This window comes from Molothrus aeneus, chromosome 8, assembly GCF_037042795.1.
Source record: "Molothrus aeneus isolate 106 chromosome 8, BPBGC_Maene_1.0, whole genome shotgun sequence".
In the NCBI taxonomy this organism is placed as follows: domain Eukaryota; kingdom Metazoa; phylum Chordata; class Aves; order Passeriformes; family Icteridae; genus Molothrus; species Molothrus aeneus.
The window spans coordinates 20,514,662-20,541,526 of NC_089653.1; the positions used below are offsets into that span (position 1 = coordinate 20,514,662).

Here is a 26,865-nt window from a genome sequence, read left to right on the forward strand (position 1 = left end):
AGAGGTAGAGCTCAGCTTTGAGTTTTATTTACCCAAAGATATGACAACAGTGATACATTTGGCAACCTTATTGTTTCCCTTTGATCAGCTGAGATGTTGTTAATCTAGCAGGGTATGGGAATTACTCCATTTGATGCTTCAGGTTATTCCTCATTGCTGTGCACCTTGTTTGGTCAGCAAACTTTCTTTTACTCCTTGTCTGTCCATAGAAACAAATGCACCTTCCCATTTTCTTTTTAAGAGTGTGCATTTTTCCCCAGATACCCCTCACTGATCTCCCTGAATTAATGCTTGTGATGGTGATTCTTCTCCATCATTACCCTCAGTGTCAAGTAATTTTCCAGGCACTTCTGCACTGGCTAGTGTCCATTTTCCTACAGCTGCAAGGTGTCTTCTGACTGTTGCTTCCTAATGTCCTCCAGTACTGTAACAGCACAGTTACCAACTGAAACTTTGTTATTTTATTTTATGTTATGTATTGATGCTGTGGGAGTAAAGAGAGCAGGGTGTCTAGAACTTCACCATTTAATTTGTCTGCATATGGTGAGGAATATAGACAAAATATTTAAAACATAAGACAGTACTGAGCCAGTTTTCTTATGATGCATATTGATTATTTTAAAAATTATTATCCATCCAAAGGAAAGCAGCCTGATTAATTTATATATTTCTTTTTGATCTGTAAGATTAATCTGTAACATTAAATACTGTTAACCTCACATATTGTTAATTATTTTCATGTTACAGGGAACAAATTCACTCTGGAAACTAGACCAACCCAAGAAGGAATAGATGTAAGGCAAGAGCTACTGAAGTTCCATTCTACTTATTATTCATCAAATTTGATGGCTATTTGCGTCTTAGGAAGAGGTGAGTTTGTTCTCTTGGTTGAGTAAGACTTTAGATATATACTTGAAAAAAAATGGAGGTTCCAACTGCTTAGAACCTTCCACAGCTGAGATGATATTTTACATAAGTTTGCCAAAAGCTTAATAACAGTGTGTTGAAAGCTGTTTGCTTTTTGAAAATGCGCTGGCAGACAAGTATTTGTGTGGTGTTTCACAGTAATGCTTAGGTTGTGAGTATGAATGGAAGAAAGTGAGCTTTTTATCTAATCAAGAGCAAGTTCACGGAGCAATTTTACATGGAAACTTTTACAGTAAGAATCACATTGGCAGTTGTAAATCTGTACTAAAAGAAAACTGTCCCTGCAAGATTAAATGAATGTTTATTTTGCTGATATGCATAGAAACTGGTGGCTTTTAATAGAATAATATGCAGGTCACAAAATTTTAATATATAAGGAACCTTCTTGGTTCACATTGTTTTGTTAGTTTTTTTCCTCAGCACAGCTGTGGTAGTGTAGTCTAGGAGCATGCATCTATTGGGCAGGAAAGATTCTACTTTCTCAGTTTAACTGAGATTGTTTTGATAACAAGGTGTAACTGCTTTTAGAAATCTTTCAATCTTTCAATCTATCAAATCTTTCATTTTGAGATGTCCAAGCAATTGATGGTTTGTTTTTTTTTTTTTCTTCCAATACCCACCCTTTGAAGTCTTGCATTAAAAAATTGTCAGTAGAATCTTTTTTTATCTTATGCTCACTTTGAGAAGTGCTCCAAAATGCATTTCTTGAGGCAGGAAGCAATTTTGAAGGCAGCATTTCAACAGAAATAATCTAGGTCAGCTTGGGTGAGTTAATGCACGTCGTCATATTCTTTCTGCAAAAAGTCTTCTCTCAATCTTGCAAAGTACTGCAGTCACAGACTGAAATTAGAATGGATGGAAAATTAGAAGGGCTTGAACAGGTCACAGGTGTGTGTGTTTTGGGTGCCAAGGACAGACCTGGTTCAAAGTGTACTTGAAGTGCTGGACATGAGCTGAGGCTAAAGAAAATTCAAGTTTTGGCAAAGCTACTTTCACTCTAGAAAATTTGCAGTTGTAATTCTACGTCCCTTAAACTTTTGTGGAATGTTTCTTTTTTAGGTGTTCAATATCTGATGTGTCTTTCAGTTCTAGCTTAGTTTAATCTGTAAAATGTAGAGATATATTTTCAGTTACAGGATTTATTTTATTCATGATTGAAGCCTTCCTTTAATATGCATGGTGCTTCTAGCATGTTACAGTTTAAAATTTAAATATGAATAATTGGTTTCTTTCTGAAATGAAAAATCATAACACCATTAAAACTACTTTTCTGTGTAATTCATGACTCTCCCAAACAATATTAAAAAAAAGTTTGTTGGAATCCTTATATAATTACTGTGTTTTTCTTAATGTTTCTTTATGCTAGAATCCTTGGATGAGCTGACTTGCTTAGTGGTCAAGTTATTTTCAGAAGTAGAGAATAAAAATGTCCCTATACCAGAGTTTCCTGAGCATCCTTTCCAAGAAGAGCATCTCCGGGTACGTATAGAAATACGTCTTCCACCCAGAGTGTACATTTTAAATGTTCTTTTTTATGTTTCAGTAATACATTGTGCACTTCACTACTGTTTTATCAATGTCCCTGTTAAATTCCATATGTTTCTATTGATTTTCCACCCACTTTTCCATGCTGAGTATAGTTTTATATAAGTTATAGTAAAGGTTGCACATTTGGTTGCAGTTGTAAGCAACTGTGAGATAATTAATTTTCTTTGGTTTTATAATGAATGTCTGAAGTGTTGCCCTAAGTTTTAGATACTTTTGAGATTTGGGAGATTTGTGTGTGTGAAGAGAACATGATACATGCTCCTGAGATTAATACAGTAAATGAGTTTCCCTTTGTTTATGGGTCTCCTTGCTTGTTTCTCTCCTCAGCAACTGTATAAAGTGGTACCCATTAAGGACATTAGAAATCTTTATGTCACGTTTCCTATACCAGACCTTCAGAAATACTATAAATCAAACCCTGGCCATTACCTTGGCCATCTGATTGGGCATGAAGGCCCAGGGAGTCTTCTGTCAGAACTTAAAGCCAAAGGTAAGTCCTTCAAGGGTGGAGAATTGAAAAATATTTGATCACATAGTTTTTTAAACTTTATGTGTCTCCCTTAAAATAGACCTCTCTATGTTAAAGCCTTTATCTATTTGAGTAATTTGAACTCTTAAGTCATTTTGTGCTTTATTTTTGTTTCTGCAGCAGGGAGGAATAAATAGGTAACAGTCACTCAGGCTGCTGAGGCTATTATTTCTTTTACTCCCCTTTATGTGCCTTGTTTAGAGGGAGTTATTTAAACTTTGGCATAATGATCTTGTCTCTATTCTGTCACTAACTTTGAGGCTACTGTCAGGTCCCTTAATGTCTGGAACATTATAGTGGTGTATCTTTTGCTATTTACTTTATATCATTTTGTTTCACACAGTTTCCAGTAATCAAATGATCCTGACTCCGTCATATCACTCTGAGTACAAAATCAGATGGAACTGACTTGGGTTATGTTTAACTTGCACTGTTGCTGTAGGCATTAATGAAGTAAAGGAAAACATGTAAATGAATCAAAATGGGTTTTAATGTTCCTGAAGCATGCAAAAAGTTGCATAAATTGTTATAGATTTGTTTATGTAATATGGTTTCTTTTTAATGACATAGGGTGGGTAAATACTCTTGTTGGAGGCCAGAAGGAAGGTGCTAGAGGTTTCATGTTTTTCATCATTAATGTGGACTTGACAGAAGAAGGACTTTGTAAGTGAAGCACTTTGTCTGTATTCCATGTTATTGCTGATGTGATGGTTTTGTGTTTGTATCTTAAGAGACTAATTGGTATTATAGCTTGAAAGCCAGTTTATTTTAATTAACTTGTTAGTATTCTGTGTTTAGTTCCTCTAAGTATGCTAACACACCTCACCTGGCATAAGAAATCAACTTAAGGTTATATTAAATTAGTTAATTAAATACTTCAAATAAACTTCCTTAGAGAAGAGCTGTTAATACCTTTGTGTGCTACTTATTCATACTATTTAGACCTCAGTTAAATGATATTGTAAAGAAATTTTTTCACATAATAAGACATGTTCAGTGCACTTCTTGGAATTATCTGGGGACATAAGCACTTACCTTAAATTCATGTCTGAAAAAAGCAGGTTTAACTTTTTTAGTGGGATTGCAGATGTACTTAAAGATCTTGATGTATCAAAGTGTAATTAAAAATAAAACCATATTTGTGTTCATTAAATTTCTTTGTGCAGAACTGAATGAATTATTAAGTATTTTTTTCTTTTCAGTGCATGTTGAAGATATTATTTTGCACATGTTTCAATATATTCAAAAACTACGTACAGAAGGACCTCAAGAATGGGTTTTCCAAGAGTGCAAGGTAAGTAATTGGGGCTGTACCATATGTACCATATGTGGTGGTTGTCTTTTTACAAACTTTATTTATTATTAGATTATTTGACTTTGTAACTAGCATTTAATAATTACATGGTAATTAAGTTTGTTAATTTTTAAGATGCAACATGACACAAATGACAAGTACACTCAGAATACATTGTCTTAATCTAGGTGTGGAATGCTTTTATAGAGCTGGGATTAGGATGGCACTATGGAGGGTGGAGGAAGAAGGACCTTGCTCTGTCCACAAGGGTTTTACATAACTTTGCTTAGTCTTCACTGGAGAAAGGGGGAAACATTTACTGTGAGGAGTAACATTGAACTGGAAATTTAAATGACTGCTATGCTACCCCTCCCTTCTTTCATGTGTGAAATTGTATAGTTGAGATTGTAAAGGCAATAGGGCATTGAATCTGCTGTTTGTTCTCCTCATCTTTTTGAAAAGTCAGCTAAAGGCTTTTCATGAAGTACTTTGGCAGTACATGTCAGTCTTTGTTGAACTGTTCATGCTTCTTACGAGTCTGGATAGTTCTGTGTGCACAGAGCAAAAATGTGGTGTCCTATTAGATAGCACTGCTCTTCTCAGTGTCAGTGTGAAACAAACCCAGTTTTATTTATATATATATATATATATATATATATATATATATATATATATATATATATAGTTTCATTGGTTCAATACATATGCTTGGGTAAAGATTCCTTTTCTATCTCAGCTTTGTTTGATTCAAACTATAGTCTCCCTGAAAATAGAAATTCTGCAGCTGGGTTAGCTTTGTTTCATACACTTGGGCACTATGAACCTGTGAAAGTAGTCTCAGGTCTTGTTATCTATCCTCTGCTAAAAGTCCCAGTGGATTTGTTTCACTGACAGAGTAAGCAAATCCAAGGTTTGGAAAAAACAGTTCCATCCTTCTGTCTCATCCCTGTGCCTTTCCCTTGCTCCTCTTCTCGCAGTCCCAGAACTCCTGAGGCTGTGGGACAGTGGGGTGAGTCAGAGAGCTTGCAAACTAGTATGAAAAGAAGCTTTGAGTTTACTTTCAGCTGAATTGTTGAGTTAATCAGTCTCTCTGCATGGTTTCATGGAAGGATGGACTGTACTTTTCACTGGCTTTAAAGTCTTAGCTCTCTTTAATTCACCCTTGCCATTGTATCCTAAGAGTGATGTGTTCTATTTCTCTGGCTGAGACAGCAAAAAGAAACACACTTTTTCTGTCTCTAAACTTACTCTTGGCTGACTGAACAAAAGGAAGAGAAAAGGAAGAGGCAGAGAGAGGCTTCAGTTCATTAATATATGACAAACATTGCACTGGAACACTGTGTACTGGTGGGATCAGAGTTGGTGTGTTTTCAAATTATCAGGAAATTTAAATATATGAGAGATGAGGCAGATCTCTTAACTTGAAAAGGACTTACAAGACTTGTGTAATGCTTCACATTATGAGACTATCACAAATTGCTTGGGAGTTTGATGCAACTTGAATAATCCTGAAAACTTAGGTTAGGTACTTGTCTGTTATAACATGGATACAGCAAAAGTACTTCCTTTTCTTTTATTATAAAAAGGAATTATGTAGCCAGTAATTATTCTTAAAATAGGCTTTAATTTATGATCTTCATATTTTGTTTTCTAGGATCTAAATGCTGTGGCATTCAGATTTAAAGATAAGGAACGACCACGAGGTTACACATCAAAGCTTGGAGGAATGTTGCACGTAAGTGAAAGGGAATTGTTTTTGTTTGGTTGTTTGTTTTTTTTTTTCTAATAATAATTTAACAGTGTATTTGATTATCCACTTAATAAATACAGGCATCTGTGAGGTCCTTTGCACTTCTTGTATACTGCATAGGCGTTAATTTTGGCAGTCAAAAAGTCACATTCTGTTCATTCTACCATTTTATACTTCTGTACTTGGTACAACTGATTATACAGTGACTGGAGGTGCTATTTGATCTGTTTCAGTGTTTCTAAAGACATACGTACCTTGCCATTATATTTGGTATCTAAGTGTTCTCTAGGGAAATATTAGACAAAGAATATTTTATCATAAACACTGTGTTCCCTGGTTCACAGTGTTGAAATACTGCAGTAAGCAGAAATGTTTGTATTAAGATTGCAAATTACAAATGCTTGACTTCACAGATGTGATTGCATATTGGTACTGAAAGAATCATGTAGCTTTTACTTGGTCTTTCATGCTTCTTGCAAAATTCCCTCATTTTGTGCTAATGGAAGATTTATGGGGGTTTGCTGAATTTTTTTTGTTCTAGTGAAATTACACAACTTTTATACATTGCAGCCATTTTTCATTTTGTACCTAATGTCTGTCTCCATCTGTTCAGAGAAATTTTTGGTTTCTTTGCAGGAATTACCGGTTTAAATTCTTTTGCAGGAACTACTGGTCTAAATTAATGATGTTTAATTTTCAAATTTTCAATCTGTATGCTGAAAAGCATTAGACTTGGCTGAAAACATGTAAATGGATATTTAAAGAGCTCCAGTGTGGCATGCTGTCTCTCGCTTTTGTTCTGTCCAATGCCTAAAATCTCTAACAAATGGACTTCCGACTTCTGAAACAGTCTTTCAGTATTTGTTGGATTATTTCTGATTACAATTGCTGTCTCCAAAAATGAGGCCAGGAAGTTGCCAACGGTGTTCCAAAGAGCAGGGTATTGAATGAGGACTTATTTTTTTTTTAAACTGTCTTTCTTTTGCTTTGCAGTGTGAATGGTAATTTTCGTTCTGCTTTAGTAGTTAAATGACCATCAAATTCTGGATCTTTAGCATTCATACTTGAATTTTTAATAACACTGGTTTGGTTCGTTGTCCTTGATCTCCACCCCCTACCACCCTTTCTCTTTTCCACAATCCTTTTTGTGACTTACTTTCTGTTCTGGAAGTCATTCCACTGTAATTTTTTGTATGATGTATATAGTTCAGAAAGCCATTTTGGAATAATTCTGGTTGAGAAAAGTACATTGGTATGGCAAAGTGCAAGTGCTGAGCACTTATGTCACCTGGTAATTTTCCCTTGGTAAACAGGTGTTTATCAAGAAAGTTTTCCTGTCAACTACATTAATCATTTTCAGATGAGTTTTAGCTTTTTTTTTCTTCTTAAGTTGCCATGTACCTTAAGAGATTTTCAGTTTGACCCTAAATAAAAAATGTTAGAATTAAGTTTTTAAATATTTATTATACTTTTAGATATTAAAATATAATTTTCTTTAAATTATTGTAAATAAGAATTGAACTGTTCAAGAGTCCTAAAAAAGCCTAGGTTTTGTGTTTCTTTGTTTTATTTTGTTTGTTTATGTTTTGTTTTCCCTAAATGTACTCTCGTGAGTACTTGGTCTTCTTTTACCTTCAGAAATGTCCTGCAGGGGTCAGCATTTACCATGTTATTTTTACTTTAATCAAAATACCATTTAAAGGTGGGTGACTTTTATATTGAGACATTAAATATTCTAAGAGAGAAGAATGGTAAATATAAATTATGTAAAATTGCCTAGTACATGAGAAATATGATTACATAGTTAGAATGCTACTCCCTCTTGTTTAGTTTTGAGGGAGATTTTAAAACATCCTACACATCCCTAATTTGAAATTACCAGGGTAATATAGCTTTAGTGACCAGGAGTCTTTGCTTTTGTTTCCGCTACTGAACCATAGCTTTTTCATGCTTACTTTTGTTTAATTCACCTACGTATTCCTCGGCTTTGTTTTTCAGTATTATCCTATAGAAGAAGTATTGGCTGCTGAATATTTGCTTGAAGAATTCAGGCCTGATTTAATAGAGATGGTACTGGATAAATTGAGACCAGAAAATGTTCGGTGAGTTAAACTGTATTTTAACACAAACATATAAGAAAGCAGATGAACTAATGGAAACACAAAATCTTAGGTGTCTCTTGAGGCTCCAAAGTAAATGTGATTGAAAAACATTCACTGTTTCTTTGTATGAGAAGGTCTTAGATACATGTTAATTTATTTTCAAAGGTTGATGTATTTCAAATAATTATTAGATAATGTCAAATAAACTTGAATTATGAACTATATTTGCAAATGTGATGGGTTCTGGTGTTTCTGGGGATATGCAAGTAATGATAGAATAAATGGAGTTGCCTATATCAGCACCAGTAGTTGCCATAGTAATTAATGCCCTTTCAAGAAGGGCCTATATCTTTGTGTGTGGGTGTGCATCTGTGTGCAATGTGCGTGGGATACTTCAGCTGAAGCTTGACTGTGTCAAAAGATCATCTTTTGAACAAACAATACCCTAATTAAAGTCTCTAGTTCTGTTTCCCAAAGTATTTAATACTTCTCTATTTCGAATGTATTTTCATGTTACTCTACCACCCAAGTTCTTGAAAATTGGATACCTCTAACATATGAGCACTGTTTTTAGTAATTAATATAGAGAACGTGTAATTACTTGCTCTCTGTAGAAAGCTTAACCAAATTCCACATGAATGTGAACTTTTAGCTGGTTTTAGAATTGCTTACAAGCAATAGGTAAACCTGAGCTGATGCTGATTTAGTAAAGAAGCTGCAGGTGTTAATGAGATCTGATGTTTATTATAGCTTCACATAGCTTTGAAGCATAGGTCTTAACATTGCAAGAAAATAGTCAGTATTATCTGATTCATAATATAAATTGGGTCTTTGTTACTGCCCAGAGAACTTCCAAAGCATCTTCTTACTTAAACACTGAAAAATTGCTGGAGGAAATTAGTTCAGGTACATACATTCATAGATTCTTTAGCTTGTCAGATGCTTTGCATGTTACAGACCACTCACCACTTTTCTGTGTTACTCTTGTTGCTGGCTGTGCCAGTCTTTTGACATTCTTTCCTGACTTAAGAAATAGATGTCATTTAATAGATTAGGAAATGTGTCATTTTAAACTTTTGTATTAAAAAGGTGCTAAATATTGAGAGAAAAAAATGACTTTCAGAACTGGAATAAACCTGGTTTTATGGCTTCTTCAGTTAACTGTTAAAAAAATTACATATTGTCTTATCAGACTTTCCTACTTTGATTTGACTGAAAGAAAATACTAACTTGTATGTAGTACTATATTCCTTTTAGATATATTTTAAGCACTTATCCTGTGAAATTAGAAGTAAATTGAAATGAACTGCAATTTTTAAAAATTTTTCACTTAACTAAGACCTTCAAAGCATAGTAAAATATAACAGGGAATATAATTTTATAGTATCTTTTGTTTTAAATTGCTAGCAAGATACCTTATCTTGGGAAGGGGAAATTTACTTATGTATTGCTAAAAGTGATTTTGTGGTACCTTATGAAGATTCAAAAAAGCCACTGTGGATTTTGTTTTTAGTGGGCTCTTCTAAAAGAATGAGTTGAGATTATGGATGTTAATAAAAGGGTCCCTTTGTGATACGCTTTTTTTAAAATTACATCTGTATCTATATGAATATAATGAATTACCAATTTAGTAGCCTGCTCCCTTCTTTTGTCTTTTTTGAGCAAATTTTCTATGCTTGTAAAAAAACTTGTGCACATCTGCTTTCAATATCTATATTGTTTGGTTATCCACCATTTACTGATGTGTATGCTCATGTTTACCTTTCTGTTCTCCCTTTTTTATGAAAGAATTATTATGTGCCACATCCTAACTTTGCCTGTTGTTTGGCATTGTTTTCTTGTTTTTATTGTTCTTTTTCTTTCTTTTTATGTCTTGCATACGTTCTGTCTTGAGGTGCCTTACTTGGCACTGATTTGAATTTTTTCTTTGTATTTTGGTTTTATTTATCATTTCTTTTCCATTCACCTATATTAAGGACCTCTTAGCATAGCTATATTGTAGTAACTGCATTCAGTGTCTTTTCCAAAGTATAGTTTTTCAACTATTATTTTCTTAACAAACTTTGAGTTTAAAAAGTATGACAAAAAAATCATACTCACAGATGGTATATGCATATAAGTATGCGTGTGCTTCCATTTGACTGACCCATAATAGAAAGTGTTCATATTGTCCTCCCACTTCCACACTACTTGTTGCATTTAGTGCCTTAATTTCCCTAAGAGAGAAACTTTAAAATGTAAGTATTATTTTTACTTGTTCAAACTGTATTGGGTTTTACCAACCATCTGTGAAGATACGGGAATAGACTTGGCATGTGTAGCAATCTTAGCTGAAAAATGTAATTTTCCTATCATTTCCAAGGCATTTTTTCCCTTCAACATCTGCAGAATAAATGCTCTTATTAAAATTTAAGAGGATAGTGACTCACCAGATTAAGCAGCTAAAGAACATTTTTCCCTGGATAGTAAGTGGGTTTTTTTTTCCTCTATTGATAGCAGAAGTGCAGCACTAGTACTGTCCTAGAGGGAAGAAAAATAAAATGAAAGCCAAAAGTGTTGATAGAGAAATTTCTTACTACTGGAATTTCACAGACTCTCAGCAAAGTTATCTCAGTGCACTTGGTGATGCTCACCCTGAAGGTAAACATGCTAGAAATGTATCTGTTTGTTTTTAATTGCATTGGATCTGAGCATCCATTTTGAAAATGACAATTTGTTCACTTATTTCCCCCCACAAATCCTTGGTAGCAACTTAGTTTTACTGAACACTAAGAAATAACTTGTGCTTCTGCAGTGATCAGAGTGCTGTGCTGCACCCCAGCAGCAGCTCTGTGTGTAGTGTCCCTTTGCTCTGGTTTCTGAGGGGATTTATATGTGAGGCCTTTGAGGAGCATGTGTTGCCTCACATCAGTTTTACTGATGGTTGAATTATGGACAAATGTAGGCTTTTGTTATTTTTGTCTCAGTCATGTTGTGTTATGTATTTGAAGAGAAAAGTAATTTCTTCCATTGTTTGATAGTATCACGATTTGGAAGACAAAGTTTAAGTTAGTCTTAAACTAAAATCAGTCCTTTATAAGTATAGATTTGCTTTGACACATTTGTTACTGATGTCACAAATACTGACTAGGTATTGTGAGTCTATTACTTTTCCACCTTTAGAACCTTGAGTTTTGTTACATAAATTTGGAGTATAATATTTGATAATCTTTTGTGGAAGTACATTCATTTTAAAGCACACATCCTCTTCCCAAGTAACACTGTCCTATGGATTTGTCACCTGTAGCTTCAATTTAGATTTCAGGAGGGTGAAAAACAGGATAGTATTTAGTAAATATGCATCACATTATAGAAACTGTGGTTGTTTCTGAAATTGGGTACTACAGCAGTTTGCATGCTCAGGAATGTATATAGAGAAGTAAATAGCATTTATGATTTGTGTTCCATATCCATGAATGGCTCAAGCCTAAATATACTTAAACAGGTCCTACTGAAGATTACCTGATTGCCTGTCTTGATTTCCCAGTGCATTTCCACACTGTCCTAAAACATGTGGATGTTCATAGTGCTGTACAGCACAACAGAGAAATGAAAAGCAAAAGTAATGTTACATAATTGGTGACTTTAGAGATGGATTACAATATATTGAAATACCTGCATGGCATAGCATTTCTACCTGCTGTGCTTCTCTTCCCCTCTTTTTGTGTCCTGTTCTTCTTTCCTGTTGGTCTTAAGTTGTAATTCTTGGGCAGACAAAATGCCTTTTGATTTGTTTCTATTGTTGTGGGTATGTTTTTGACAACTCAAAATGTCATAATCATTCCAGTAGTCATTTGTGATAAGTCACTGTTCTGTTGAAGCAGAACTGCTTGAAGAATTACAATTTTGGTTTCCACAATTTTGTTTTCTATACAGTGAGTAGACAATTATTTTTAGCTCTTGAATTTTAGTATGCTCCTGTAGGAAATGTTCGGGTGCTAGGATTGTCACTACTGCTTGAGCGTCAGTATGTTGGAGAAGGGGAGGAGGAGGAGATGTTGAATAACAGACATTCTAACAGTATATTCTAGCATTAAACATCTTTGTCTTGGTGCTCTAGCCATATGATTATTAGAATTTTATTAGGATAATTTTTTCACTTAGGACTCTTAACTTCTTATTATCATTTGCTGTGCAAAAAGATCTGGTAGGTAGACGCTCTGAAATTCTAAGAGACTTCATAGTTTTTGTAGTCTCTTAGCAGCTTTGTACCTGTGTTGTGGTTTAACCCCAAGCCCCACACAGCCGCTTGCTCACCCACCTACCAGTGGGATCAGGGAGAGAATCTCAAGGGTAAAAGCTGGAAAACTCGTGGGTTGAGATACAGGCACTTCAATAGGGAAAGCAAAAGCAAAAAAAAAAAGAGCAAAGCAAGGAATCAATGTGCTGCTTCCCAAGGGCAGGCAGGTATTCAGCCATGTCCAGGAGAGCAGGTAATTGTGCTACTTTTTGTGACCATTTCAAATTTCTTATAAATATCTATTTACTCTTGAAGCAGGCCACTTCCCTTGAATAGTCTTTTGTGTTGTACATTGTTCAATAGAATTAAAGGAATTTTCTTGATACCTATGATGCAGGCTACTAACAAAATACTGATAAGTTTGTAATTTTCTTTATTCTGGATTTCTTCTTTTTTAGTGTGTTCTTTAGTGCAGGCAGCACCTTGAGCATTGGAGCTCTTAGTCACCTGGTTTAGTTTTAGGTAGTCCTGCAAGAAGCAGGGAGTTGAACATGAGATGATCCTTATGAGTCCCTTTCAAATGTGAGGTTATCTACAATTCTGTGACACTAGGAATGGAATAAAATTTCTATAATCAGTATTTTCACATATTTGGATGTTCATACAGGTGTATAGAAAATGTAATTGCTTCATCAGTTTTCTAGACGACTACAAGAACTGCTTTGTTTTCTGGAACAAGAGTCTTAAAAATAGAAATTGCATGGCACAGTACTGTTGTGTAACCCCAGGTTGTAACACTTCAGAAAAACAGTGGCATTAAATGACTGTGGTAACCTGATTTCATGGTTAACCTTAGCATGTAGTTCAGTATACTTATACTTGCTCTCCTGCCCTGTAATTGTCTATGGACTGTTTGTGGAAATAAAGGTGTTCTGGTGATGAAGCGTGCTTGGAAAAATGTCTCAGTGTTTTCTCAGACCCATTCATGCCTAAGTGTCTCTTTGTTTTCAGAGTTGCAATAGTTTCCAAGTCTTTTGAAGGAAAAACTGATCGAACGGAAGAGTGGTATGGAACACAGTACAAGCAAGAAGCAATTTCTGATGAAGTTATTAAGGCATGTTAAAATTTGTAGCATTCTAATATCTGCAAATGAAAGTCAGTAGTAAATTCTTTGTCCAATTTTCCATATAGTTGGAGGGGGAACTTAAATCCACTGCTTTTCATAGCATGAAAATCATACAATGAGTCTGTTTAATGTTAAAGGAAGTAACAATGTTATATCAGTCTTTAGATTTCAAATATTTATTGCATAGGAGGGATATATTTTAATGTTTATAAACCATTCTAAGTGCAGGGAATGTTACACTGTTTTTTCTGTTGAAGATCCCTAATATGTAGTGGCTGAGTAAAAATGTAAGCATTAACTTTTGAAAACTTAAAACTCTCTATTACATGTTAATGAACTGATCAGTACTTAAAGGAATTTTTAAAAACTGTTCCATGTAACTGTTTCTGAAGTTGATTTTTACAACATAGGAAGCAAGTATATTTTGCCAGTTAAATGAGATTGTAAGAAATCAAAACTCAAAAAAAAAAAGAGGGGGGCAAATCCTTGTCGAAACTTGTTATTGTTCTGATCTTCCAAGAAGAGATGGCTGTAAAATTTGCCTTAGGGCTGAATTGAACCTTCTGAGGGTGCTCTGAACAGACATTGCATAGGAGCACTTCCTTGAGCTTGACCTTCCCTGTGTTCTTCATTAGAATTCCTAGTTAAGTGTTTGGTTTAATATCTTCATTTATGGTTCACAGTAGCAGAAAATATAAGATATAAACCCACCCTCCTATCTACTATAAACTTTTGAAAATTATTTATATGTAATCCTCCTTCTAAGAGCAATTCATCCTGCTAATAGCCTACTCCAACTTTTTTTCCCCAGCTCTTTCTCTCTTTCCCTATTATCTTAATAATATTTACAAAGAACATACTGAATACATTTTTAAATCTTTTGTTTTAGTGTAAAATAAATAAGCCCATATATGCTTTAATTAAGCAGAAATTGGCATAGCTTCATTGTTTCTTCTATTGGTCTAGAAATGGCAAAATGCTGACCTAAATGGGAAATTCAAGCTTCCAATGAAGAATGAGTTTATTCCTACAAACTTTGAGATTTTGCCATTGGAAAAAGATGCAACACAGTACCCTGCCCTTGTCAAGGTAAACTGTCTGTATTTGTCCTGTTGACTGCCTGACCTTCTGGGAAGTTAGAATTTAATTCCTCTATTTTATAAAATATAGATCATCTCATATTTCAAAGTGTAGAAAACAAAAAAGTACAAAACTTGAATATTTAGATACAAAGACAGTAGAAAGTTCATTTTTGCTGAACTTTGGACTGTGACAATTTGTGTTCCTAGGAAAGTGAATCTAGATACAGCTTGAACTCTCTCTGCCCTTTTGAAAGTGTGTCAACAGTTGATAAAAATAGCAGTAGAGCTGTTTATTCAGCAGAAGGGTGACTGCCACTCTTACATATTTTTGACAACTGTTGAGTAAGTTGAGGGTGTAGGGAAGGCTATTGTTTTGTAACTCTGTACAGAAAATGCCTGTGATTGCATGGAAAAAAGAGAAGTGTCATTTAGTGATCTCAAAATATAGTGAATATATATTCAATATATTGAATATATCTATATTCACTATATATATATTGAATATAGCAATTCAAGCAGTATGAATTTAAGGGGGATAATTCTAAGTGGTGATTTGAAGTGGTGAAGAAACTTTTTTTAAAGCTGTGGCATATATTGCAGTTAAAAGATGACTTAACCCAACCTCTTTTCTTGACACAGGACACTGCTATGAGCAAACTGTGGTTCAAGCAAGATGACAAGTTTTTTTTGCCAAAAGCTTGTCTCAACTTTGAATTTTTCAGGTATGCAATGTTAAGTATATCACATAAAGTCATCTCCAAAAGTTTCTTACTTATTGGGAATCTGCATTTGTGCAGCAAACACTTTCTTGCACTTCAGAGTCTTTGTCCTTACTTTGAATATGAAATAAGGCTTAGATGCAGGAACTGAGTAGCAAGAAATTTGATGAAATTTGATGTGCTCCTTCCATATTGAAAGGAAAAGTTTACCTAAATACTTTTAAACCACATTTTCTTTTATATTTTATTTGCTGTACCTAAAATATACCTGCCAGTAGAACCCACTACATATTGCAGTATCCCTCTTTAAAAATAATTGTGTATTTTTAAATTAATTACTAAATCACAGCTATTTTAACATGTATTTTCTTTATGAAATGCTATTCTGATAATAGTTTTAGGCTCAAATTTTATTTTCATTTGCATACTGCAAATCAGTTTAAAAAAGTGCTTAAAATTTTGGGATTTTACTTAACTGACACCCATAACTGATTGTACTTATTTTTTTTTGAAGAGCATTGTCTATATTATCAATGAGTGTTTGATTCTGACCTCAAGATATATGATAAAATGGTGTAGTGTTAATTCTGGTCTTTCATGACTTTCATCATAGGAAGATAATTTTTTTTGAGTGAGCATGACAGTGGAACTTCTTTATGTTCCTTTCAAGTAATAAATTTCTAACTTTGGAATTAAAAAAAAGTTTTTAAAGTGCTGTTTTTAAAGTGCAGCTGATTCTGTTTCTGTGAACTACTGAAAGCCAGAAAAAATTCAGGGACTCTCCTTTTGCCTAATTAAGTTACTTGGTGATATTGATGGAAGGGCCGTTGTGGGGGCTCCCAGAGATGCACTGTTGAATTCTTGTTTTGAGAGAGCACTTGAAATTTTCCTTGCAGGATATTATACAGAGGTTTTTCCAGTGTGTGTCATGTCTTGGTACTGGTTTTGATACTAGTTGGGGAAAATAGGTTGCTTGGGCATTTTCTCTTTTTTGCTTTTTGAAACCACAGGCCGGATGTTAGAACTGTTTCAATGTGTGTTAGAATTTCAATGTGTCAGGAAATGGAGGATTGTCTCCGTCTCTCTGCGAGCCTCTCAGGAACCCTGGGCCAGTCTCGAGTCGGCAGACACCGGGGAGGGCAGCCCCGACACGGCCGACAGCAGGGAGACACTGTCTGTGCCCCGAGGGTACTGAGGGCACCTGGGCTGGGCGCCTGTGCAGCACAAGAGACACCAGAGACATCGGTAGAAGATAAAGGGCCGACTCTTAGCAGGGGTTAGTCCATGGTTTTATTAGGATCCCAAAGGAGCTCCTGCACCTCAGGGGCCTCCTGCCGAGAGCCCCGGGAGATCTCCGAAGGTCACCTTTCAAGGGAGCAGGAAACCAAAAGTAGATAACATTTTACCAACCAATAGGTATCTCTGAGGGATGGGAACTGGGGGATAGACATATAGGGCAGCGTATGGGACTAGGCCTGGGGGGCTGACCCCTGGCCTCTGGCAAATCACTCGACAACTTGGACCGAAACTTCTGGATGGGAGGGATGGGATGCTGAGTGATTGACAGAGAGCCAGGGTGGGGGTTTGGGGATGATCTCATCCTGGGAGAGGGATAACACAGATAAAGGGAGGGGAGTACAGTCTGGGATAAACCATTTGGGAAAAATATTGGAATACAAAACAAAACTACTTCAAAATATTACAAAATATAAAAACGCACTACAACAGAGGATTAAAATGGGAACTCCCCATCTCTTGTTCAGAGAACAGCAATTGCAGTGCTTTGCCTTCTTTTTCATTCTTGGTGCCTTTCCCTTGTGTTATGTTTGGCCAAAATCCAAAATAGGATTTTACTGATGGACACTGAGTTTACAGTTGTGGTGTTTTTTTAAATCAATTCAGGTGAACTATAGTGAACTATAATATCTAACAATCTGTGAATGAATAAAAGATAATAATTGGGTTTATGTAGAGCACACAAAGGTGTAAGTGTATGCAATACACACAGTATCTTAGAATTGTTTGTGTTGGAAGTGACCTTTAAAGGTCCAGTCCAGCCCTCCTGCAGCAAGCAGGGATATCTTATCTAGACCTGTGGAGATGGTATTTCCCAGTTAGATTTGTGCTTTCATCTCAGTGTGCCCTTATAAAAAGCCAAAAGTACTTGAGCTTTACTGACCATTGTAATGGAATGATTTACCTCTTTCCTCCTAGGAGCAGTTCCAGGTGAGAGCTGGTTTTTTTTCCTTAGGGTTGGGAGCAAGGGTTTTTTCCTTTTCCTTAAAAATGAGATGGTAATTGTACATGAGCATGAGCGAGGAGATTCTGACAATACAGGGTCCATCACCTCTAAAAGATGTTGTTAGCAGGTTTGTCTAGTTTGGATACTTAAAAGAGGTTCTTGGAGAATCTGTCTCTGGTCATGGTGATGGTCATTGAAGGACATGGTGAAATGCAGAGTTTTTATTTATGAGAGAGAGACTTGATAGTATCACTCATATCTCATAGGACCAAGTGAACTGGTGAATAAAGCCACCTTTATGACATAGGTTTTCATAAAAAGTCTAAGCCTTAGTTCTAGATCAAAATATGAAGCCTGTGCTGCCTTGTAGTGGATTACAAGAGTTTGTTCACACTGCAGACTGCTTCAGTATGATAAAAAAATCTGGGGGGATTTCTTCTGCCTGCAGCCCTGCTCAACATGAAACATAAAAAGAATCGTGGTCCAGATGTTGTAGTCGCCATTGCTGTGTAGATAAATTAAGAGGAAGTTGATGAGGTTGGTTTCTCCCTTAAATATACAAATTGACAGGAACAGTATGTGTATGAACCTCTTGAAATCACCTTGTTCCAAAACTGAAAAAACCCAGGCATCCTTGTGTTAAAGAAACATCACAGTAAAAACATCTGACATACTGCCCAGCCTAAAAGAGGATGGTAACCTTTTGCATTTGTATGAATTGCAACTTAAGAACTCAAAAAGTACCTTTTTTAGAAGGAAGTAAAACAACCATGTAATGTGGTAGTGCTTTGAAACTCAGCACTTCAGTGTTGATTCCAGCTATGTCACTTACAGCTGTTTGAAAGGGGAAAGGACTAGACTTTATGGGGTTTTTTTCAACAATTCAATCATTAGTGATTGAGTTGTTCTACTCCTTTGAGTCTAGTGAAAAAAAGGTAAACAAGAAATAAGCATTTGTTTACAAAACTGTCAAATAATAGCAAGCAACTCCCAGAACAGTGTTGTAATAATTGTTTTCTGTTATTTTTCACTTGAGGATTAATGATCTAGTAGTTTTGATTTTGTTCAAAATTCCCAGTTGGCCTTTGCCAGCTAAGTGAGAATACAGAATTTAAAAGTGATACAGAATAGTAATCACTCAAACTGATTAAGTCTGGGAAAAATGGGAAAGAATTTAATGAGTCTGGAGGAAGGTTTATAGGATTTACCTACATCTCACTTTGAATTTGGTCTTAATTAAAAAATTCAATAGTAATTGGATTTATATCATTTGGCATATTAAAATTGCTCAGTTTTGAGAAATTCTCATTGTAGGGAGAAATGCAAAGACAAGTTCTTTTGTCTTTTTTCCTGACCTGTTTGTTTAATCTGGGCTAAGATTTCAGACTATAGCAGGCTCTGCTTCTCAAATACATATATTTGAAGTTATTAATTTAGTTTGTTAAAATATCTTCCTGTGCTTCCTTTTCTTAACCTAAAAGGAAGGAGAAGTTAAAAGCTATGAGGAACCTTCTTAAAAATATCTTTGCCATGTTGTTTTAGTAATCAGTTGGTGTGTTGTGGTCTTGTTTTACTACATTGGTGTTGATACGCACAGTGACATACCCTGCTGTATAGATGTAATAGCCTGAATATCTGACTGCTTCAGGAAAAAGTCAGGTTTGAATTGTAAGCCATATCCTGACAGCAAATGCTTCAGATACTGGTGATCATATCTGTGACATTGATAATGAATTTACATGCACTTCAGAGATTTTACCAATACATATAGTACCAATAACTTGTCTTCTCAAATCTTTAAAACAGACAGGTATTTAACAATTAACATGGTTGAAGCATTACTTGAGTCTTTGAGTTGTATTTCTCTTTTTGAGAAATTTACAAGAGTGTTGTGTATGATCATGTGCTCCTAATGCAACAGTAGGTTTTGGAGAGTTGTTGCCATTGAAAAACTAACACAAAAAATTACAGTAGTAAGAAAATGGATACACAGACTTATCTCCTAAGCTGACCTTGGCATGTACTGCATATTGTTATACCAAAAATTGTTGATCTCCTAATTTTTGTAATAGAAACTGATAGTGTATGAGTATTGATTAATTAATGTTGAGTACATGGACTTTCATTTTGGTCTGTTAAACTATGTTGGTATATTTAGTATCTTTTACTCCTGGTGAATTCTGACTGTGCAGCCAAGTAAATAAAACCTGTCTTGATTTATGAGCATAAATAGAATATCTCTGGGATCTTGAGTGTATTTAGTCATCAAACCATATGCAAGCTAAGTAACACTTTGCAGATGTGTTCATATTTGGCTTCAAAATAGGAGTCCTTCAGAATGGATCCATCAGCATAAAAACACAGAAAATACTGTTTCCTTCAGATCAAACTTAAAAGGCCAAAAGAAACAGAGAAATAATTTTAAACTGCATATTTTACTTTCAACATTTTCTTCCAGCCCATTTGCTTACGTGGATCCCTTGCATTGTAACATGGCCTATTTGTACCTTGAACTACTCAAAGACTCCCTCAACGAGTATGCATATGCAGCAGAACTAGCTGGCTTGAACTATGATCTCCAAAATACCATCTATGGGATGTATGTAAGTACTCAAGTCAAGGAAAAGCTTAGAGCCTTAAAACTACTTCCACTCATCAACATTTTTATATTGATTTGATGGAAGGACTTTTAAATAAAAAAATAAAGGCTGTTAGTCCTTTTGATCTTGGTTATTAGCCATCCTTTCTTTGATTTGAATTTTAAGTTGAATTTCATTAAAAGTCTTCAAGAGTCTTTTAGTTCACATTAAGCAAATTTTCTTCTTTATTTCTATAAAATTCATGAAATTAATTAGTTTGTAACATTTCTTCCTCCATTTAAAAAAACCCACAACCCTAATCCAAGCTTACATATTTGTTGGTCAGATATCTACTAAAAACTTTCTGACTGATGGGGTAAAAGACCCCCTTTTCATGCTATTAAATAAATAGAATACTTCTGCTTCCTGTTCAAGAACTACTGATCATGAGGCTGCATATACATACTCTTCAGTCATGTTTCTTCATCCATTACCTTGTCACTGCCTGAGGTATCAAAGCATTTCTTTTGTTTTTCTTTTTGTTAGTCGCTACATTTATGCTGATCCTCTCCATTGCAACATGACATACCTGTTTATCAGGTTATTGAAGGATGATTTAAAAGAGTATACATATGCAGCACGCCTCTCAGGTTTGGTCTATGGCATTGCATCAGGAATGAATGCAATACTTGTAAGTAAGAAAAGAACGCAGGAGGAAATGAAACAGCTTGGGAGTTGTTGAGCTTGGAGAAAACATTGACTTCTGCATTTCTAAATGAGATGGTTAATGGTTTTTTTCCTTGCATATATCTCATGAATTAAAGGCAGTGCAAGACTGTATTTTAATCAGTACTGAGTGACCTGTTTAAGATTGCAGTGTCTTGTGAACGTGTGTAGTGCAATTGTTGCATTCTGGTTCACATTTTTACTTGCTTGCATGATAATCTGGAAAGCAGTATTGCTGGTTTCTGTATAAAAATATTAACTTTTCTGTTGAATGAATCCTCAGCTTTACAGAATTTGTTGTAATTATCTAATTCTACTGTAGTGAGCTGTGGAGATGGATTGTGCATGTGTTCATTAGAATGCAATGCTGGATATTTATGCCTTTTTCTTTTGTTTTTATCACATTTTAAAATCTGTTATAAAGAATTGACAATACTTGATAAATACTGGTATTATGATAAATTCTTATTTCTTATTCAGCTTCTCCTATGAGATTTATGATAGGAGATTTTAGTAGTCTCTCTGGAAGTTTGGTTAAAAGCTTTTGTTAACCACCCTTATATGCCAGAATGTGTTTTGAAATTTCCTGGAGAAGTGTTACTTTCCAAAGCATTTTAGCAGAAGAATGTACTCTGTATTGTCTTTACATTTTCTACATGAGAGGGTGCTGCATTTTTTAAAATCAAACACAAATATAATTTCCTGGTTGCATTCACCTGACTTACTGCAAACATGAGGTTATCCTCAGTTTCAAAGCTTGCTGATGTTTGTATGATCAGGGTTAATTCCTCAAAAAAAAAAGTTTGTAATTTTCTTAATTTTAAGTCACAGTTATTTTAAATATTATTTGAGAACTTGTAATATTATTTTCCATGTTGTAAGAAGTTTTATAACTAATAAGTGTATCTTATTAATGAGTATATTGATGCTTTGAGCAAGGGCAGATGCTACTCTGATAAGTCACCCATGGTGATTGTTTAACTCTTTGGGTTCCTATGCTAATTTAGGATACCAGCCTTTGTCATAAATTTATTTATGATAATTTTGTCTTCAGATCCATTGTTAGCTATGTTTCAGCAACCACAGAACAACATATTCTTCCTACTGAAAAGCAGGAATTCTATATGTTGGTTTGTGTTCTAAAGTTTAGTTTTACTTCTAATTAAACTGCACAAATCAAATCAAATTCCTGGTTAGAGATACCAAATTTTGAAGTTTTTCCCTGCAAAAAACCCCTTTTAATGCCTTTTTGCCAGAGAAATTTTCTATAGCTTGATGAAATCATACAGTAATTTTTAAGTTTTCTGTTCTTTTTTAAATGAGCAAGTCTATTTCATTTATACTTTCAGAAATATGTATGATCAGATCAATGTGTCATCACAATTCCAGGATTACTACCTTGATGTTTTAGCTCAGCAGCATCCTAGTTTTAAGGTGTGCTGCTGTTTATAGCTCCCCTTTTTTGTAGTATTGCTTACTTCCCCTTAAATATTCTTTGATCAACAGCATAGATATGAATCAAGGATTAAAGTAAATTGGAGAAGTAAATTTTAGAAAGTTGTGAATCCAGACCTCACTACTAAAGTAAGAAAACCTAGATTAAAACCATTTCAGTACTCCAAGTCTCAACACTGTAATCACTAAAAATCTGTATTCTGAGTACAGCTTACTTACACCAACATGAAATTCCATGAATTCTGTGCATTTAGAACTCCTGTGCAAATATGCAATAATGTCAGTTAGTTACCTTTTGATGGGTAAAGGGATTTAACTTAAGAGTGATTAAATGTTCTGTAATGGTGAATTTAGCATAAGTATTGAAAAGCACATTGCTCATGGCATTGTACAAGACTTGGTAATGGGTTTATTCTTTTATTTTCCACATTTAAAGCAACTTATGCACTTTTTCCATAGCTCTCTGTAAAAGGTTATAACGACAAGCAACACATCTTGCTCAAGAAGATCATTGAGAAAATGGCTACTTTTGAGATCGATGAAAAGAGATTTGAAATTATCAAGGAAGCGGTAAGCTGCATGAGAAATTCCCATTTTGCAGTAATTGAAAAGTGAATGCATTGACCTGATAGGAGATCTGAGGGCTGACAATCTGTGGAAATAGAGAGTGAAATGCTGCGTTAGTGGGACTTCAGATGGTTTTTTCCTTTTTTGTGGCTGTGAGTTTCTCAGAGTTGTGTATGTAACATTCTTTGGTTAAAAATAACTGGTCCTGGAATCTTTTTTTAGTCAGTCTTTCTTATGATGTATCAAGGAAGCACAGCTTGCTTTGGTAGGAGTAGAAATTGAAGTAGGGGGATGGAGGGGAAAGTCTTATCTTTAAATCCTTTTTGCAATTTGGAAAGGCTGCAGTAGGAATTAGGCATAAAAGGAGTGGGAAATAGATGAAAGGGGAAAGGAAGTGTTGAAAAAGTTAGCAACATTTCTTTTCCCTGGATTTGTCTTGGCTCCTGGGCCTTGATCCTTTGGTGCAAAGGTAACCACCTGGCTTAGTACGTGCTGATTTCTAGAAGTTACACCAGCTTGGGAGATTGCAGTTTTCTCCCCATGTCTATGCCAGACAGATGATGGAGATACCAACTTCGGGCTTCTGTTTGGAGCAGACAGAAGGATACATCCTCAGCAACCTGAGGCATGGTCACTCGTACCCTGAAATGAGTTACATTTTTCCTACACTGGAAATGCTTACAGCTTGCCAAAACTATTAGTTTGCACTTCCAGTTTCTCTGGTAGAGGAAAAAGGTTTTGCTTATTTTGTAAAAGCACAGCTGGACTAGAAAGGAGTTTTTTTGCACAAGCTCCCTGGTTCTTCTCTCATACATCCTTTATCCATGCAAAACATGCAGAGAATTTTCCAGATGCTCCAGATTTTGTCTGAACAAGTCAGCCAAAGTAGGTGACAGGGAGAAAAATACATTTTCTATTAGCAGTATTCCCCCACCCCTGGTCAGTCATCATAGAAGGTGAATTTCCTGGGTAGAACAACTACCCAGGAAATTTGATCTAAACTCCTGTTTACTGCAGTAATTTAATTTCTAGGCATTAATTTTATGGACAAGTTTGATTTCATGCACATTTCAACCATCTTAATGGTTTCTGCTTAATCCAAAGGCTCAGAAGACTGCATTATTACTAAGGTGATATAACACAATTTTTTAGAGTTCTAACAAGCAAGGGAATGTTCTCAATACCTGAACTGTATCTTTTTGATGTTGAGAGTACAATGTTAATATGTTTAGAAATCTATTTCTGAATTTCTAACTTGTACCTGATTTTTTTGGTTTAGTACATGAGATCACTTAACAACTTCAGGGCTGAACAACCTCACCAGCATGCTATGTATTATCTCCGGCTCCTGATGACTGAAGTTGCTTGGACCAAAGATGAATTAAAAGAAGCTCTAGATGGTATTGTTCTGCCACTTAATTATTTTTTTTCCTTATGTTACTTAACTATTGAGGGTACCTGTTTTGAACTCTGCTCACTACTCAAGGGAAGACCCTGCAGTGCCAGGCCTGAGCTGATGCTGGCTGTGCTGCTCTTGCCCTCCAGCTTCAAGAAAGTAAGAGTAGTTCATGGAAAAGGTCTCAAATGGCAAAACTTGCAGATAAAAGTTCAGGCAAAACTTTACTAACTTTGGGGGTACATGAACCTGGATATCGTGAATCCAGTACTTAATCAACATTGGTAAAATCATTTGGCTCTCATTGACATCTTACAGGCACACTGGAGTGTATCTGCATTGTACTTCCCAGTGTGCAAACTATTTTGTTTTTTCCATGGTTGGGGAATCCTAGCTTATGTTTCTGTAGATAATAAAGAGCTTTAGCTAATAAAGAAAAAATATGTAGTTTCTGTAGATGATGGCAACAATAATAAAGAACATTGTGGCTCTTAGCACAAAGTAGGTGCCCCAGTATATTTGAAGGAAGAAGAAATTTTTAATTAAGAGATTTAAGTGATTTTTCAAGTCCAGATGGAATGGGGTTCTGAGCAATGAGCCTTGTGGATGGTGTCCCTGTCTATGGCAGGGGTGTCAGAACTAGATGATCTTTAAAGGTCCCTTTCAACCCACACCATCCTGTTACGGTAATTCTGTGTTTGTAGAACTGAAGAACTTTTCCCTACCTGTATTTTACTGTGTTGTATTAAAAGGCTGTTCCTGGGACAGTTTGCAAAATGTCTTGTTATATCTTCTTGGAATACACCAACATTCTTTTCAAGAAGAATACCTGACTTTTGTATTTGAGGGGTTTGATTCAGAATACATATCCATGAATACCCCATCCAGCCATCATTCCTGTTACTCCATTGATTCTATAGGTTAAACTGTATTTTGCACTATGTATGAAAACTGCTTTGCAAGGGCAGGCTGGATAGAATGTGTATGTGTTGTGCATGTGTCCTCTAGGATACATTGCCAAAATATTTTTCTTGTGTACCCTTTGTTCCAAAGTTAATAGCAAAACACTATATTTGAGTTGAGGTTCTTTTTTTTAGTCTGAATGGTAAATGCAGAGAGTCTTTCTTGAGCATTATAAACTACATGCTGCTTGTTTAGTAAATAACTAAGGCTTTTCCTTGGAACACCACCTGAATGATTGCAAGTGTGTTCTCTGGAGAATGAGTGTTTGTTCAGCATGATTGGAAAGGCAGCTTTTTTTAACTTTTTTTTTTTTTTTCTGAATCTGGGTCAATACAGCATGTGAATTCTAAGTGAAATAAACTATATGATGAGTGCTGCTATTTAGACCTGGAAGCATTCCAGTGCTGCATTTTTAAGGAGAGATTTCACTTCTTCCTAATGACAGATTTCTCCTCCTCTGAGAAATGCACTGTATCTAATGATGATTTAGGCCTAGGTCCTTCATAATTTAAAAATGCATTTGAGTGATTTAACTGTCTAAATATGTATTGTAGATGTCACCCTTCCCCGTCTCAAGGCCTTCATAGCACAGCTGTTGTCACGGTTACACATTGAAGCTCTTCTCCATGGCAATATAACAAAACAGGTTGGTTTGATACTTTCTTAATAAAACATTTTTTTATTTAAAAGCAGCTTAAAAATGAGGCACTAGTTTAATCTTTGCGGATCTCGAAGCAGTTATGCCAAATGTGATTTCATAATTTAACTTTGTACTTTTTTATCTTTATAGGAATAGAAGAGTGTAATTTTTTCCACTTTAGCTTTAGTAGGCTAAGTGCTGCCTCTATATTGCTCTTGGAAATTTAATAAAAACAACTTAGGATTTGAAAGTCTATTTTATTTGAAAGTCTATGTTGCATGTTACTGTGATCAAGCTGCAGAAGGAATGATGTGCTGCAGATCTTGCTTTATTCTACTGAAAACCTTCAGAATAACTAGCAAAGATTTAAGAATCCAGTATCCTTCCAAATTAAGTAGTTTGCACATAGCTAAAGAGGCATGGCGGACCATGAAAAAGTCAAGTGTCTGCTCTCAGGGGAGTGAAACTCAGAAAACATTTGTTTTGTCTTCCTTTAAAATAGTAACACTTTGTATTTGCATGTGAAGTCATAAGAAATACTTTAATATATGTACCAATTCAAATTTTAGTACTTTTTTTGTATGCTTTTGTGTTCTTTTTTCATAAGGCTTGTTTGCAATATTTTGTGTTAGAACAGCTCTGGGATAGTTTACTAGCAAGGGCTGTAATAGACAATGCTTGTGACTGCTGAGTGTATGGAGGAGAAAGTTAATTTGTAAAGTGGGAAAAAATAAGAGAGGAAGGAGCTAATAGCTTGGAGAGACAAACTCTTCTTTGTCAAGAATGTCTCTAAAGTATTTGTTAAAAATTTTTATAGAGTGTTCTTCTTGCAGAGAAATTTAAAAATAGTCTCTTTGTCCTTCCTTATTCCTTGCATGTTTGTATACAAAAGTCAGTTGCTTCTGGAAATAGAACTGAATGCCCAGAAGTTTTTAGATTTCCATGATGATGCAGTTATGTCAGAGATGTGTATTCTTTACTTGGCATAATGGGTGGCTATT

General features: G+C 35.2%; 1 protein-coding gene across 1 annotated transcript in view; it reads left to right on the forward strand.

Annotated features, from left to right (window-relative positions):
- Window positions 1–26,865, forward strand: part of IDE (insulin degrading enzyme) — a 53,719-nt gene that overhangs the window by 12,284 nt on the left and 14,570 nt on the right. The window contains exons 5-18 of the mRNA XM_066554288.1: window positions 748–870; window positions 2,294–2,406; window positions 2,803–2,965; window positions 3,575–3,667; window positions 4,207–4,298; window positions 5,953–6,033; window positions 8,047–8,150; window positions 13,381–13,483; window positions 14,462–14,584; window positions 15,217–15,299; window positions 19,997–20,141; window positions 22,758–22,868; window positions 24,145–24,265; window positions 25,779–25,870. Coding sequence (XP_066410385.1) covers window positions 748–870; window positions 2,294–2,406; window positions 2,803–2,965; window positions 3,575–3,667; window positions 4,207–4,298; window positions 5,953–6,033; window positions 8,047–8,150; window positions 13,381–13,483; window positions 14,462–14,584; window positions 15,217–15,299; window positions 19,997–20,141; window positions 22,758–22,868; window positions 24,145–24,265; window positions 25,779–25,870 — 1,547 coding nt within the window. The remainder of the gene's footprint in view (window positions 1–747; window positions 871–2,293; window positions 2,407–2,802; window positions 2,966–3,574; window positions 3,668–4,206; window positions 4,299–5,952; window positions 6,034–8,046; window positions 8,151–13,380; window positions 13,484–14,461; window positions 14,585–15,216; window positions 15,300–19,996; window positions 20,142–22,757; window positions 22,869–24,144; window positions 24,266–25,778; window positions 25,871–26,865) is intronic.